This window comes from Dendrobates tinctorius, unplaced genomic scaffold (genome assembly GCF_039654945.1).
Source record: "Dendrobates tinctorius isolate UK_male_01 unplaced genomic scaffold, ASM3965494v1 ptg000003l, whole genome shotgun sequence".
Taxonomy (NCBI): domain Eukaryota; kingdom Metazoa; phylum Chordata; class Amphibia; order Anura; family Dendrobatidae; genus Dendrobates; species Dendrobates tinctorius.
The window spans coordinates 88,680,734-88,698,169 of NW_027361671.1; the positions used below are offsets into that span (position 1 = coordinate 88,680,734).

Here is a 17,436-nt window from a genome sequence, read left to right on the forward strand (position 1 = left end):
ATACTGACATTGTCAATTCATATTATAAGGAATATCCAGCATACATCTTTATTGTAGTCTTCACGGCTCCCTGAAGAAATGATATAATTGCAAGTAATATTTACTCATAGCTTCATCCAATCTTAGTCAGCCAGGAGCAGGCCTTATGAAACTGATACATGGAGCTGAGTAATGAAATGTGTGGGCAGTTGTATAAATGGACATTACACTGCACCCTAGGGAAATCAACAATGAGGAATGTTGCGCAACATAGTTACAACGATATATTACATACTCCATGCTTTATGTGGTGGAAAAATAACACAGCAAAGAGAGCAAATTGTGGTTATGATGTTGAATTAATCGGGTTGTCCAGGACATATATAGATGATATATCCTTAGGAAATATCATCATTATGAGATCCGTGGAAGTCTGAAACCATAGGTCCATATACTATGTAGTGGCTGCTCTCAGGTACTGCAGATCAGCTGCTATTGAAATGAATGAGAGGTGAGCTTGGGCACCCAAGAATGGCCACTACAGAGTGTATGGAGCCTTGCTGCTCTGTACTTTGGGCAGCACGGTGACTCAGTTGTTAGCATTGCAGTGCTGGGGTCCTGGGTTCAAACCCCACCAAGGACAACATCTGCAAGGAGTTTTTATGTTCTCCCTGTGTTTGCGTAGGTTTCCTCCGGGTGCTCCGGTTTCCGCCCACATTCCAAAGACATACTGATAGGGAATTTAGATCATGAGCTCCATCCGGGACAGTGCCAATAATGTCTGTAAAGTGCTGTGGAATTATTGGTGCTATATAAATGAGTAAAATAAATAAATTAAATAAATCCGCTGATAAATGGGAGAGCCAAGTTTTGGACTTCCACAATCTGATATTGATGATCTATTGACCCTTAAAAATCCCTATAATATGCAAGATGCTGTTTTGGCAACTGGATGTTAATCTTGTGAATGAGATAGCCCATAAACAGCCAGAAGTGTCTTCAATATAATATCACCTGACCATTTTGCACCATGCATCTCAGGATACAAAATCTTACCCAGGGCCCAAAGTATCATGTGCCATAATACCGTTTTTTCTTAGCTATGGCATAAGTGCTTTTTATCCACATTATACCTATAGGCCCTGGATGCGACTGCTACCGTGAACCTCCTGAAAGTACAATCCTATAACCAAAATGCCTAAAGAACTTAAGAAATTGCATAATCTAGGACAGGTGTTTCATAGTTTAACATTTTTTCTCTTTTACATTTCCAGTGTAAAGAAGCATACTGATGCCCATAATGGAAAATATATATGTTGTCTACTAGTATACATTTCCTCAATGGAAGGATTGTGCAGCCATAATTGCAAACCCTTTATTGCTTTCAATTCCTGTGAGAAGCCCAACAGCATCAGCAATAAACCTGGCTGTGGAATAGCCATCTATTGTGAAGAAAATGGCCAACATATTCAATCTGCTGCAGGAAGTGTTCTCTGACAAAGAAGTCACCAAGCTGCAGATATTGATCTGAAAAATCCCAGAATTATTCAAGAGCTGTAGAGGTCAAACAACAAATTAATTGCTAACTAGTTTTAGAATGGATGGTCTCAAGACAATGGATGATAGAAGGCTAGTTATACTATGAAGGTCATAATCCTGCAGTATAAGCAGAGGATGTACATAACATGTAATAACTGCTGAATAGAATACGTCCGTAACACAAATGGGTTCTGAATTATTCTCCTCTCGCAGGGTTTAATTACTTCATGTTATTTTAGTCCAAGGAAATCTCCCTGTCTTCAGGGCTTTTCGTCCTCCCACCTTCCGCAGCTGCCTCTCATGTATACCCCATATATGTTTTTTGTTTGTTTATACCCTGTCTGCCTATTTCATATTTCTCAGTCACTATTCCTCCTAATTTCAATCTTTGACTGACAAACACATCCTGCTTTATATTCCCAATTTCTCATCTTTTTACAGAGTGATGTCTCTCCCACACAGTCATTGTACCTGTCATTTTCCTTCTCAACATGTCTGTCTGTTTTATATATTTTGTCTATATCGGTAGACGAAGAGATTTATTATTTATATATTAATGCTCTAAAAGATAGTCACTTCAGTTTCTTCTCTCTATGACATTAACGGGGACTGGCAAACAATTTAAAAAGAAAAGTTATGGAATGATATGGCAATTAAAGATATATAATTTTACCTTGGATGCTTAAAGGGAACCTGTCATCTGTTTTGGCCGCTATAAGATACGGTCACCGCCTTTCTGGGCTTATCTACAGCATTCTATAATGCTGTATATAAGCCCCTTGGTCTGACCTGAAAGATAAGAAAAATAAGTTTTATTATACTCACCCAGGGTGCCGACCGGAGCGGTCCGGTCCAAAGGGTGTCGCAGGTCCAGCTCTAACGCCTCCCATCTTTTTGCAACGCCGCCCTCCTGCTTGCTTCTTCGCTCCTGGCATCTCACTTCTGCATAGTTTTCTGCCCTGTTGAGGGCAGAGCAAAGTACTGCAGTGCGCCGGTGTGAGCAGGTTGCGAGATGCAGTGAGGCAGCAGAGGCAGAGCAAGGGTTAAAGGATTTAATTAACAGGGGAATACACCACGCAGGGAGATAAAGCAATTTTAAGGTGGGAACAGGTGATTAAATGCAGGGTATATAATGGGGGGCAAATAGCAGTGACTATAACAACAGGAATTCTCTCGGTTGACTTATTGTGTAGGTTAGTTCTCGGGTCGTGGATGTTGCTGAACCGACGATAGCGCCCACAACGGCAGGCGCGATGCTGATCGGATTAAGTCCTTTGGGTAATGAGGATCCGTCTTCTAGCGGCAGCGGTTGGCTTCTGGTATCTCCCACTGAGTCTTTAGTCCATTTACTAATACAGCCAAGAGGGTATACATCTCAATGCTCTTCGGGTTCAACGTAGACCGGTGGACGTAAATGGGGGAATCAGGGCACAGGTTATGGTTCCACACTGAGTCTCTCTCAAGTGATGAGTGCATGGTACTCAGGAGCCGGAGAGTTTGGCACCTCCCTTCAGGGTGACTAACGGGCGTCCTGCACGTCTCTTCTGGTGGATGCTGCTAGTCACCATGGTGATCTGCAGGTGCAGATCTGCTCTCTGACAGGACTTGAGGGCCAGAGCACTCACTTCTGCCTGCCGTGCACAGTCTCTTCCTGCCAAAACTATGTACTTCCGCTTGCGCTGTGGCTGCAGCCACTTAGTCACACCCCATACACCAGGATGTGTTGGTTTGTCCGGTCTCATTAGCTTTCCCCCGAACAACAGAGGAGACAGCCCCAACAGTTCCTGACCCGCCAAAGACCAGGTACCTGTGTTCCGGTCCTTATTCTTACACAGGTGCTGGGAAAGGTCAGAGAGGCCCAGTGCCTGCGCACTGCAGTACTTTGCTCTGCCCTCAACAGGACAGAGAAGTACGCCTGCACAGAAGTGCGATGCCAGGAGTGATGAAGCAACAGGAGGGTGGCATCGCAAGAAGATGGGAGGCGTCGGACCTGGACCTGCGACACCCATCAGACCAAACCACACTGGACCGCCCCCCTGGGTGAGTATAATAAAACTTATTTTTCTTATCTTTCATTTCACATCAGGGGCTTATCTACAGCATTATTTAATGCTGTAGATAAGCCCTGAAAGGCAGTGGCTGCATCTCATAGCGTCCAAAACAGGTGACAGGTGCACTTTAAAAGGGGTCGTCTATTTTGGACAGCTCTTTTTAGAATTTTCAGGACACAGTCAATGACTGTTGAGTGGTCACTACCCAAGGTGATCTGCTTCGAAAACTGGAGTATAAAGAAATATTTGTGCAAGCTTGCCACAGCTGTTAAATGACCCATGATAGTTTAGTAGCCTGTTAGATGATTTAGTGGTCGGTTTTGATGGGCCTATGAACATTCTATGCACACAAAATGATAATTAATATGATCATTTTGTGTGCATACAACATAATTTTATTGGTAGAACATCACCTGTTTACACAGGGTGATGTACTGTTGATAGCAATGATTTTAAGTTTGCTTAAAAATTGTCACACTGGTTGAACATGCATTTTGCTCATTGGGTGGATGATTGTCAGCCTGTTTAGATGGGGAGATTTTTGAGACCAAGTGTTCCTAAGAACGTTTGTTTACTGATGGTCCCTCTAAATAGATCTTCAATTAAAATCAATGAGTATCCATTAATCTCAAAAGACTCTTGAGTTCTTTCAGAACCATGGGTGATGTTTTTAGACCAGGTAGCCCCTAATCATAAAGAGGTTTTACAAGTACTCCTATATTATCATACTCTATGCACAGCATGAGAGCTGTGTAAGTACCACCGATTGATAGTACCTGTAATACAGATTAGGATGTTTGGTAACAGATTGAGAACCTGACCAATGGATTTCACCTTCCAAACAAAACTTAATAGGATTATTCAAGGAGTTATTTTATTGAAGCCAAAATATATACAGAAGTTTTATGGAGCACCTTAATGTAGAATGCCTTTGATCATGTTGGAACCTGTTAAAACAGTTGTGTATGGTCTCCTATGGGTAAGAACTGGGCTTCATTCACATGTAACATGTTCAAATGATCATTGTTATGATGCAGCTGAGAATGTCGGATAGTAGCAGTAATCACTACATGCCAGGGGTTATAAGGATGAGAACTAAATGGAATCATAATCAGAACTGACAAACTTTCCAAACCAATTACTATGATCACTAGCTTGTAACCAGTAATTTAAAAGAAACCTCCACGATCTTGAATAGCTGGTCTTTTATTATTTTCTCGGATGTGAAGAACCCTGCTTTCTTTTGCCATTTTTGCAAAATCAGTTATCAACATGACCATTTGATTGGCACAATTATTGATGTTTAAATTCTGCGTTATAGCTCCTAGTGTAGATTGAGGCATATGCCCAGTGTGTTTATGGCGAGTATGGAGGCCAACAACACACTTTGCCTTGGCCAGGGTATTTAGATACAGAGAAAAGAGGCAACAAACATTATACAGTGGGGCAAAAAAGTATTTAGTCAGTCAGCAATAGTGCAAGTTCCATCACTTAAAAAGATGAGAGGCGTCTGTAATTTACATCATAGGTAGACCTCAACTATGGGAGACAAACTGAGAAAAAAAAATCCAGAAAATCACATTGTCTGTTTTTTTTTCATTTTATTTGCATATTATGGTGGAAAATAAGTATTTGGTCAGAAACAAAATTTCATCTCAATACTTTGTGATATATCCTTTGTTGGCAATGACAGAGGTCAAACGTTTTCTGTAAGTCTTCACAAGGTTGCCACACACTGTTGTTGGTATGTTGGCCCATTCCTCCATGCAGATCTCCTCTAGAGCAGTGATGTTTTTGGCTTTTCGCTTGGCAACACGGACTTTCAACTCCCTCCAAAGGTTTTCTATAGGGTTGAGATCTGGAGACTGGCTAGGCCACTCCAGGACCTTGAAATGCTTCTTACGAAGCCACTCCTTCGTTGCTCTGGCGGTGTGCTTTGGATCATTGTCATGTTGAAAGACCCAGCCACGTTTCATCTGCAATGCCCTTGCTGATGGAAGGAGATTTGCACTCAAAATCTCACGATACATGGCCCCATTCATTCTTTCATGTACCCGGATCAGTCGTCCTGGCCCCTTTGCAGAGAAACAGCCCCAAAGCATGATGTTTCCACCACCATGCTTTACAGTAGGTATGGTATTTGATGGATGCAACTCAGTATTCTTTTTCCTCCAAACACGACAAGTTGTGTTTCTACCAAACAGTTCCAGTTTGGTTTCATCAGACCATAGGACATTCTCCCAAAACCCCTCTGGATCATCCAAATGCTCTCTAGCAAACTTCAGACGGGCCTGGACATGTACAGGCTTAAGCAGTGGGACACATCTGGCACTGCAGGATCTGAGTCCATGGTGGCGTAGTGTGTTACTTATGGTAGGCCTTGTTACATTGGTCCCAGCTCTCTGCAGTTCATTCACTAGGTCCCCCCGCGTGGGTCTGGGATTTTTGCTCACCGTTCTTGTGATCATTCTGACCCCACGGGGTGGGATTTTGCGTGGAGCACCAGATCGAGGGAGATTATCAGTGGTCTTGTATGTCTTCCATTTTCTAATTATTGCTCCCACAGTTGATTTCTTCACTCCAAGCTGGTTGGCTATTGCAGATTCAGTCTTCCCAGCCTGGTGCAGGGCTACAATTTTGTTTCTGGTGTCCTTTGACAGCTCTTTGGTCTTCACCATAGTGGAGTTTGGAGTCAGACAGTTTGAGGGTGTGCACAGGTGTCTTTTTATACTGATAACAAGTTTAAACAGGTGCCATTACTACAGGTAATGAGTGGAGGAAAGAGGAGACTCTTAAAGAAGAAGTTACAGGTCTGTGAGAGCCAGAAATCTTGATTGCTTGTTTCTGACCAAATACTTATTTTCCACCATAATATGCAAATAAAATGAAAAAAAAACAGACAATGTGATTTTCTGGATTTTTTTTTCTCAGTTTGTCTCCCATAGTTGAGGTCTACCTATGATGTAAATTACAGACGCCTCTCATCTTTTTAAGTGGTGGAACTTGCACTATTGCTGACTGACTAAATACTTTTTTGCCCCACTGTATTTGCCTGGATGAAATAAAGCCTTCCCTGACTCTGCCTTGTACATTTAGCAGCAATTGAATATATTGATCTGTTTTTAATGCATTTACCTATTTTCCTTACATACATTTACTACAATCCAGCAATATGATGCATTGCCTTCTGCATCCACAGCTCATTTTGTTTTACTTTGTCCTCTACCACAAGCACATAACATTGCCATGCACTATACTTGATTTACTGGAGCGTGGATGAGTATGTTACCTCTTTCAGGTCATCTTGCACTGAGATTACAGAAACTGAAAGCTAATGTAAAAGTTTCAGAGACCTACATTTTACATTCACAATTGTTAGTGAACCTTTTTACCCCAAGAGAAATACTTCTGATAAGAGTTGTACAGGTAGTGGAACTACACTGTACAGCTGCAGAGAATTTAATGACTTCATCTACTATAGTGACTAAAGCCAAGAAAAAAAAAGCAAAATGAGCAAATAAGCTGTAGTAGTTCATAGTACATATAGATACCATTGGGTATTTAGTTAATACTATTTTTATCAAAAAAGCATAAAAAAGCCATCCCCCTCAGGACAAGGTGTACCCCACCAGGACGGTCCTACCCTGTCTCTAGTTTTAAAACCTTACCTTGTGTCAGCCAACAAACACGTCTTATTTTCTGAAGCTTATGAAAGTAAAGGCAATGATTTAGGTCCAGTCTTTTACACTTACAAATGTCTTTCATATAAAAGTTATATTTAACTAATCATATCTTCCTTTCCAGCAGTGCTTTGGAAGCATTATTGTTGTTTAATACCCTGCCCAATTATTTCATACTGTGCTAATGATTGTTAATGCAAGTGCGTATTATAATGGAAGAAAGCCTGAGCAATTTGTGCCCACTTTCAGGTAATCATTAATGGTCAGATTTAATATTTGCTTTAGAATTAAAGAAAAGATGGGGCAGGTTCTGTTCCCATCACAATACACTGCTTCTCGAGCTGTAGATTGGGGGTACATGTTCAGTTTGCCACATCGTACGCACCATGTTATTGGCATAGAGGATGGAATTTAACAATTTGGTTAGTATGTGGCATCCACTGGCTTAAATCATTATAGGGGATGAATCTTTTCGATTGGGTGTTCACCAGCAGCAACGTCTATAGAGCTAGCTAATCAGTAGTATAATCACATAACAGAATGTGCAAGACTTACTGGTTGCAAAGTATGTAATTACATTTTCCAGTGTTAAAGGAAGAAAAAAGGTCACCATGGATCGATTCACAGTCATAGCTCTTGGGTGCCCAAACTGCTGTTCGGATCAGCGGTGATCTATAATTCTGAGCATGAAGTGGAAGATTTTAGAATATTTGACCTTTTCACCTCGCCTAATTTTCTCATTGGAAACTCTCATCTATATTGTCAATGGAGTAATGAAATATATATTTTATTGCGTGTTAACTTTATGCCATGATGGATGCGTTATGCTCACCAAAGGAGGTTGAATTAAAGGAATACATCCTTTCACACTAAATCTTAACTTTTTAATACAAGACTACCCTACCTCAAAAATGAAAGTTTTTATGGTAAGGTATGTGCTATTGTAATGAACAATAGACCCACAACTCCATTGGAAGGCAACGTAAAAAGCTAAAGTGCAGCACAGGATCCTAAGTACCGTAGATGTTGTACTAGGATGGTTTTAATGCCTTAAAGTTTGGTCAAAAAGTACAAGATATTGCGTCAATTTTATTTCAAGGTTCTTGTTTGTAAGACTTAAAGTTCTTATATTCATCCCCACTAATCCGGGTGCTTGCCTATTAATAGCGAATTACCATGAATGCAGAAAGTTACAAGTCAGAATTGTCTTGGAACCTTTATTTCGGAGCTAAGATGAACTCAGAATACTGTAAATATTTTCCTATTATTAACAAAATGGTTTACATTTCATTACACAGTTCAAGACCTGATTTAGGGTGATGGAGAGAGGACTGAAACAAAATTGCTTGCTTCATTGAAAATGCAAACACAAAAGAAAGTAATGAGCACTGTGCAAAGAGAGACATGCATTTGATTTCAATAATTCATTGCTACCCAATATGCTAACTCAGTAGTAGCTCCAGCTGCACCAGTGCACATATAGAAGGCAGTCACAAAGCAAATTTAAGGCACAAGCTCAGCACAATCTAGGCATACAGACACATAGAAAGAAGGGCTGCGTTATATTAGCAGGAACGCGAAATTACACCAGATAACATACGACTGTCAGCAACAGAATACGTGCTGAAAACCTGCCTTAAGTAACATGAAAAAATGGCATTTTCATTGTCACGCAGTGTATATGTGAGATTTTCTGCTAAATAAATGAACTATCTTGTTGCATTCTTTCAGGCGGTAGCGGTCTGCACTAACATCAGCGACTGCTATTTTTATATGTTTTTTGCACGTCATTCTTCACAGGATACATTAATGACTTAGGATATTTAGGATGCACACTGATTATTACTTATTTAAAGAAAAGTCCATGAAATATGATTTCTGGCTATTTCCCAGGTTTAGGATTTGGAATATATCAGAAGACTCATTAGGACAGAGAATTGTTGATTAGTGGCTCACTTATTGAATATGGTCAAATTAATTCACCAAGTTTAAGATTTCAGTATCTACAGAGAACCTGTGAAGAACCTATTCATCTTTACTTGCATATACTAGCTTGTATGTATGATTTCCATGCACACGCAAAACTCTCATTAAAACTTTAATCTCAAAGTGTTGTAAATGTTCCCAGAAGTGATCCTGTTACTCGCTGTGAAAATAGGAACAGCACTCACTGCGATCAGGGCTGCTGCTCCTGCCACATAGGGAAGGCTATGCGTACAGCTAGCTCTAGTTTGGACAAAGAAACTGACACAGAGAGAAAGGAGCTGGTTCCTCAGTGTGAGGGTCCTCCCTGTGGGGGAATAATACTAAATCTGATACACATAGACACACCATTCCTTCCCCATAGAGACATTGTATACTATACATTCTTAGCGTCACAATCTATAACATTTACAACCATTTATAACATCATAGACAGTATACCCACTAACTTGACTTTTTATTTTTTCTGGACAGCTTATCAAAAATATCACGGACAGAAAATATTTTTTACAATCACATTGGAATCATCATTATGATTATGAGTGATACATGTCTACAGTCCATAATTCTAATAAGAAGACATCAGCTGCATTCACTGTAAACTGTATAATGAGGATAACAAATCAAAAAAATCTGTACAAATTTCTTTAGCTTCAAAAAACCATGAGTGCCTCACATTTTATTTACAGTGCAAAAAAGTGATTCATTTTTACTGACTGTCTTGGAATTTCTGAACGACTGGCAACCCTGATACCCACTGTAGGAAGCTCCAGCCCAACTACTACTATTCCTAATAGACCTACCTTGAGAGTGGCTTCCGAGAAGTGATGCTGGCGACGATGATGCTTTCTCTCCTTGGAGTGGCCACTGCTTTAAAAGTCCCCATCCAGAACTTCTCAAAAAGCTGTTTTTCCCCTTGCTGGATGCTGGCCATAGTCACTGGAGAGTGAAGAGCAGGACAGATGTTCTGCTGCCAACCCCACCACCCAGTGAGAAGAGCACAGGAGCTGTCCAAATGCTGAAAGTACTGACTGCGCTCAGCCACAGGCAGGCAGGGCTGCTGGAGGGGAGGAGGACTCTGCTTTCTTCACCTCCTCCCTTTGGCCAAATGTCTGGACCAGGCTATGATTCCAGGCAATGCCAAACTACAGTGCCTTCTGCTATGGACCAGGCTGTGATTCCAGGCAATGTCAAACTACAGTGCCTTCTCCTATTAGATCCCACTCCCTGTACAGTTTCAAAGCAGTGGAAGAAGTATGAGGAGCATAAGACCAGAATCACCTCATCCCTCCTCTTCTGCAGGATTGGATGGGCAGGGAGGGTGACAGGTGTGTGTGTCAATATGCATGCATGTGTAGGGAAGTCTGGGCTCTTGTTTTGTCTTCTCTTCATCTGTGACGTTTCTACAAGGGCTGGCAGTCCTTTACCCACCCCATGATTCCTTTATCCCACCTCCACCCACTGACACACTCCCTCCTTTTGTATCAGAAAAAAAGACAAGTGCTTGCTTCCCAGGACTGACCTATCTGCATAATAAAAGCCTCCAGGGCAAGCGTGTGCCTAGCATAATGGTCTACGGTTCAGATTTGCAATGACCCAGAATAATTCTTGGAGCACAGGAGGGTGTGGAGCACTAGAGACCTATTCAAGGAAAAAACTGCACCGCAAACTCCCCCTTTCTAATAGACTTCGCTTTCATCAAAGGGAGACCTGCAGTCTGTCTGTGCATTGCAGTAACCCCTTGCACGCCAGTGTATGTGCGCTGTCCTTTCTTGGATGTTCTAGTAGATGTGAGCTGCACATGTTGCAAAAGAGCTTTAAATTGTTGTATTACATTGTATTACTCAGCTTCAGGCTAGCTCAGCATATGCAAATTCATATTAAAGATTTCCCCTTGATAAGATAACATTTCTTAGTCTTGATTCCCTTTAAAGAGACATTCATAAATGCTGTTCTTAAAATATAAAAGATTTTCTCTATGTAAAATAATTTGTTTTATGGAAAAATTGTGTTTTTCCATTACATAACATGATATTTTACCACTAAAAATTAAATAACTAATCAGGCATTATTAATAACTGTATTGACCAATCAGGCAGATTTTGCCACAATTTTAGGCTACGGTCACAAATGCAAGTGACAGTTCCTAGCGCTCTCCACAATTTTCACACCATTGTATATTGTCATCCATATGGCATCAGTTTTTATACATCAAAAATGTTTTACTATTTACAAGAAAAAAATACAGTGTCAATTGTTAGCCACTTCACCCCCAGGCAATTTTCATTTTTTTGCTCCTCTTCTTCCGAGAGACATAACTTTTTTAATTTTCTGTCAGTATGGCTGTGTGAGAGATTGTTTTTTGTGGGACAAGTTGTACTTTTGAATGCCACCATTGATTTTATCATAGAGTGTACTGGAAAGCGGGAACAAAATTCCAAGTGCGGTGAAATTGCAAAAAAGTTAAATTCCACAATTATTTTTTGACTTTTTGATTTACCATATTCACTAAATGAAAAGGATGACCTGGTAATATGATTTTCCAGGTCAGCACGTGTATGCAGATACCAAACATGGATAGGTTCTTTTTTATTTAAGTGGTGAAAAAAATCCAAAATTTGTAAGAAAAAAAGGTCACCATTTTCCGATACCCATAGCGTCTCCACTTTTCAGGATCTGGGGCTTTTTTTTGCCAGCCAATCTTACATTTTTTTATACCATTTTGGGTTAGATATGATGTTTTGATAACCTTTTACTGCATTTTATTGCAATGTTTAGGGAGTCAAAAAAACTGTAATACCAGAGTTTACGTTACAGTTGTGCTCAAAAGTTTACATACCCCCGCAGAATTTTTGCTTTCTTGGCCCTTTTCAGAGAATATGAATGATAACACCAAAACTTTTTCTCCACTAATGGTTAGTGTTTGGGTGAAGCCATTTATTGTCAAACTACTGTGTTTTCTCTTTTTAAATCATAATGACAACCCAAAACATCCACATGACCCTAATCAAAAGTTCACATACCCCATTTCTTAATACTGAGTATTGCCCCCTCTAACATCAATGACAGCTTATAGTATTTTGTGGTAGTTATGGATGAGGTTCTTTATTTTCTAAGATATTAAAGCTGCCCACTCTTCTTGGCAAAAAGCCTCCAGTTCCAGTAATGGCCTGTGCTGTCTAGCATAAACTGCATGCTTGAGATCTCCCCAGAGTGGCTCAACGATATTGAGGTCAGGAGACCGGTCAAATTTTATTAAAATGCAGATTGCACATTTTCTGTTGGTACAATAAACCTCATTTGAATCCAGAAATATAACTGAGTCCATCAGTTATTAGATATATGAAACTGAAATAGCTGTTGCAAAAACCAAAATTGTTATAAAGAAAAAAGGTTAACATTAATAGGGGTGCCCAAACTTTTACATATGACTGTACCTTTTCCCGTAGATCTGTTGACAATTCTTTTGCTTTCCTCTTTGATTCACAATCCAGAAATGTCAGTGGCTGGATGAAAGATGCAAGAGTCTGTCTGGATCCTAGAAACTCACTCAGCTTTTATGCACACACAATGATTACAAGCAAGCAGGTCACAGGTGAGGATGTTACCTTTAGTAGCCATTCAAACCCATTTGTGTCAACTTCTGTGCATGTTATCAGGCCAAAATCACCAGGGTATGTAAACTTTTGATCAGGGTCATTTGGATGTTTTGGGTTATCATTATGATTTAAAAAGAGAAAACAGTAATGATTTCAGCCACTAACCATGAGTGGAAAAAGCTATGGTGCTATCACTCATATTCCCTGAAAAGTCCAAGAAAGCAAAAATTCTGCTTGGGTATGTAAACTTTTGAACACAACTGTATATTATGGTAGATCGGACATTTCTGAACACACTGATAACAAATATGTGTATTTTTTATTATTGCTTTGAATGAGGTCAAAAGGGGTGTCATTTGAACTTTTGTGTTTTTTTATTTTTTTCAGATTATTAAAACTTTTTTTTAACTTTTTACTGGCTTAAATAGTACTCTTAGGAAATGTGAAGCTGCGATAATCCGAACGCCTAAGTCCACATCCATATGGCTCTGTTTTTATAAATCAGTAATTTTTTAATTTACTAGACAAATGCAATTTCATATGTTAAAGAATTGCAATGTATCCATAAAAACAGATGCTATATAGTTGATCCTAATGGAATCCGATTTTTTACGCGCACCCATAGACTTGAAGAGGCGAGTCTTTTCCGATATAGGGAAGAAACTAGTGCATGCTGCAATTCTTTTTACATGCAGATTCTGTTCAAGGGAAAAAATGATATGAACAGCCTGATTGAATAACATTGGTCCCAGTAGTGTTGTCCATGTGCTTGTCACATTTTTCACGGACAATATTTACTCCGTATACCTTAGCCTTATTGTGATTGCTTTCGCTGCTTTAGAGAATTGTATTTACTGTATAAAATACTATACATGCACTTTCACATGTGGATTTGCTGTAATTTTTAAGTTGCAGTAATGGTGCAGAGCTTTACTATACTATTACCTGTATATGTGAATATTATTATTAATAGGAAAATCACTAATAACAATCACAGCACCTTTTGACAATTGTGGCTTTGCCTAAGGAGAAAAACAAACATTTTTTCTAATCCTGTAATTCCTCCAATAACATGTTAATTGGGAACCTATCACAAGGTTTTCCCAATAAAAATTAAGACCATCACCTTTAACCTTTTACAGCAGTCTAGCAACCTGCACATAAGCCGCAAACACCCTCTGCATGTCCAAAAAATACTTTCTATAAACCTCAATATGGCACGCTCCAGTTCAATTGGCATCTCTGGTCTTGCTCGGAGCCTCCTCTATTCCTGCAATGGTGGTCTTCCTGCCCTGCTTCTCGCAAATGACGCATCTAACGTCATCCACACAATGCCCATAACCTTGCTCCTATCTCAGGTGTACTTCTCTCTGATCTGTTGAGGGTAGAGTAGATGAGTAACGAGCATGCGCCAGGAGAGGCCAAAGAGCGGCGATGATCCGGAAGTAAAGTTGGCAAAAGTGCATTACAGTTCTTTGCTCTGCTTCAGCATGACAAAGTGAAGTACACTTGCGTAGGAATGAGATTGAGGGCTCTGTGTACACACATGGTCAAAATTGTTGATAACCCTCAATTTAATGACAGAAAAGCCCAAAAAGGTCACAGAAATAACTTGAATCTGACAAAAGTAATAATAAATCAAAATCTATGAAAATGAACAATTGAAAGTCAGACACTGCTTTCCAACCATGCTTCCACAGGATTTAAAAAAAAATAAAACTCATGAAATAGTCATGGACCGAAATGATGGTACCCCTGAAAATAATGTGACAAAAGGGACATGTTAAATCAAGGTGCGTCCACTAGTTAGCATCACAGGTATCTACAAACTTGCAATCAGTGAGTGGGCCTGTATAGAGGGCTACAGATACTCACTGTGCTGTTTGGTGACATAGTGTGTATCACACTCAACATGGACCAGAGGAAGCGAAGGAAAGAGATGTCTCAGGAGATTAGAAAGAAAATAATAGACTAACATGTTAAAGGTAAAAGTTATAATAACATCTGCAAGCAGACTACAGTTGCACATATTATTCAGAAATTCATGCTCCATGGGACTGTACAACCTCCCTGGATGTGGCCGCAGGAGGAAAATTGATGACAAATAAAAGAGACGGATAATACGAATGGTAACAAAAGAGCCCAGAAAAACTTCTAAACAGATTAAAGGTGAACTTCAAGCTCAAGGAACATCAGTGTTATTTCGCATCATCCATCATTGTATGAGCCAAAGTGGACTTCATGAGAGATGACTAGGGATGAGCGAGTAGTGAAATACTCGGTCTTGCTGCACTCGTTACTAGTAGCTCCTAATACTCGGGTGCTCATAACGAGTAGTGAGTCCAATGTAAGTCTATGGGAAATGTGAGTAATGGGCTGTGTGTGTGTGTGTAGGGCTGTGCTGGCCTGTGCCAGGCTGTGCGGAGACTTTGCGGGGACTGTGCGGGACTGTGCTGGGCTGTGCGAGGACTGTGCCGGGCTGTGCGGGGACTGTGCGGGGACTGTGCAGGGACTGTGCCAGGCTGTACAGGACTGTGCTGGGCTGTGCAGGGACTGTGCCAGGCTGTGCGGGACTATGCAGGGACTGTGCTGGGCTGTGCCGGGCTGTGCAGAATGTGCTGGGCTGTGCGGGGACTGTGCTGGGCTGTGCAGGAACTGTGTGGGGACTGTGCCGGGCTGTGCCGGACTGTGCCGGGCTGTGTGGGGGCTGTGCGGGACTGTGCGGGACTCTGCGGGGGCTGTGCGGGGACTGTGCCGGGCTGTGCGGAGACTGTGCGGGGACTGTGTCGAGCTGTGCGGGGACTGTGCTGGGCTGAGTGGTGACTGTGCTGGGCTGTGTGGGGACTGTGCGGGGACTGTGCCGGGCTGTGCGAGACTGTGCTGGGCTGTGCTGGCTGTGCCGAATATTGCGAGTAGTGAAATTTACTCTCCAGGTTTCGAATACCGCGAGTACCACATTACTCGCCGAGTACCGAATCCTAAAGAGTATACTCGCTCATCCCTAGAGACAACCAAGGAGGACACCATTGTTGAAAAGAAATCCTAAAAAGGCCAGACTGGAATTTGCCAAACTAAAGTTGAAAAGCCACAATGCATTTGGGAGAATGTCCTGTGGACAGATGAAACAAAAATGGAATTTTTTGGCAAGGCACATCAGCTCTATGTTCAAAGATGGAAAAATGAAGCATATCAAGAAAAGAACACTGTCCCTACTGTGCAACATGGAGGAGGCTCTGTTATGTTCTGGGGCTGCTTTGCTGCCTCTGTCACAGGTTGTCTAGAATCTGTGCAGGGTACAATGAAATCTCAAGACTATTGTTACACCCGGTCCCTGTCCTGGCGTGGCACCCAGGTCTGCCACTGTTACACCTGGTCCCCGTCCTGGCGCTGCATCCAGGTCTGCTGTTGCCCCACATTCTGGTTACTCACCTCGTGCCTCGCACGCTGTCCTTAGGCAGCAGCCGGCTTCCTCTGCGTCTCATGCTGCTGCTCAGCATTCAGGTCTCACCCCTGCCTCCACCTCCAGGCATCCTGTCAGCAGATCTGTAACTAAAGCTATTAGGGCACGCACGCGTGCTCTCCTGCCTTCTTAAAGGGACAGCGTGCATTTTTCAAAAAGAGCTATTATCCAATGGCAGCGCACTGGCTGCTATTTCTGGCCTCTCCTCCATAGGGAGAGCGCCGGAGCAACGAATATCAATCATTGCTACATCCGGTTCTCTTGCTAACCTGTCTGCGCTGCGTCTGCAGTCTCTGTGCATTTTCTATTACTATCTGTCTCCACAGAATATCATTATCCTGATCATCCTGGTTATATCTGCAACCATCTGGGCGAAAGCCATCCCGTTCCGCCAACAGCCATCCGAGTCCAAGGACTGTGTCTAGGTCACTGGAACCAGCTACTTATCAACTACCCGGACCCAGGACCCATCTCACTATGGACTCTGTTGTCACTTCTGTTATCCCTTTTGGTTCCGCTGGGACAGTTGCCATGTGTCTGGGGTCTAACTGGAGGTAGCACCTGTGTCCTCTGGGTATTCCATTCTGGCCCTGTTTGAGGGGCTTTACTATGGGTACCCAGGGCTCACTAGTCACAACCCCTTCGGAGTCCCCCGGACCATGGTCCCGAGGATCCGCTTTAAAAATAAAAATGAATGTGAACTTCACCATCTCTGCCTCCGCTTCCATTTATTACAACTATCAAGGGATTCTAGAGAGAAATGTGCTGCCCAGTGTCAGAAAGCTTGGTCTCAGTCACAGGTCATGGGTCTTGCCACAGAATAATTACCCAAAACATGCAGCTAAAAACATCCAAAATTGGCTAAGAGGAAAACATTGGACTATTATGAAGTGGCATTCTATGAGCCCTGACCTAAATCCTATTGAACATCTTTGGAAAGAGCTGAAACATGCAGTCTGGAAAAGGCAACCTTCAAACACGAGACAACTGGAGCAGTTTGCTCTTGAGGAGTGGGCAAAAATACCTGTTGAGAGGTGCTGAAGTCTCATTGACAGTTACAGGAATTGTTTGCAGTGATTGCCTCAAAAGTTCATGCAACAAAATATTAAGTTAAGGGTAGAGATGGGCGTACACCTGAATGTTCA

At 41.6% G+C, this 17,436-nt stretch overlaps 1 protein-coding gene across 2 annotated transcripts in view; it reads right to left on the minus strand.

Annotated features, from left to right (window-relative positions):
• The window catches only part of SRRM4 (serine/arginine repetitive matrix 4), a 255,499-nt gene extending 244,868 nt beyond the window's left edge, over positions 1-10,631 (minus strand). For both annotated transcript variants that reach the window (XM_073559475.1, XM_073559466.1), the window contains exon 1: positions 10,036-10,631. In XM_073559475.1, the coding sequence (XP_073415576.1) occupies positions 10,036-10,166 (131 nt within the window). In that variant the 5' untranslated portion in view covers positions 10,167-10,631. The remainder of the gene's footprint in view (positions 1-10,035) is intronic.
• Between the last annotated feature and the right edge of the window lie 6,805 nt (positions 10,632-17,436).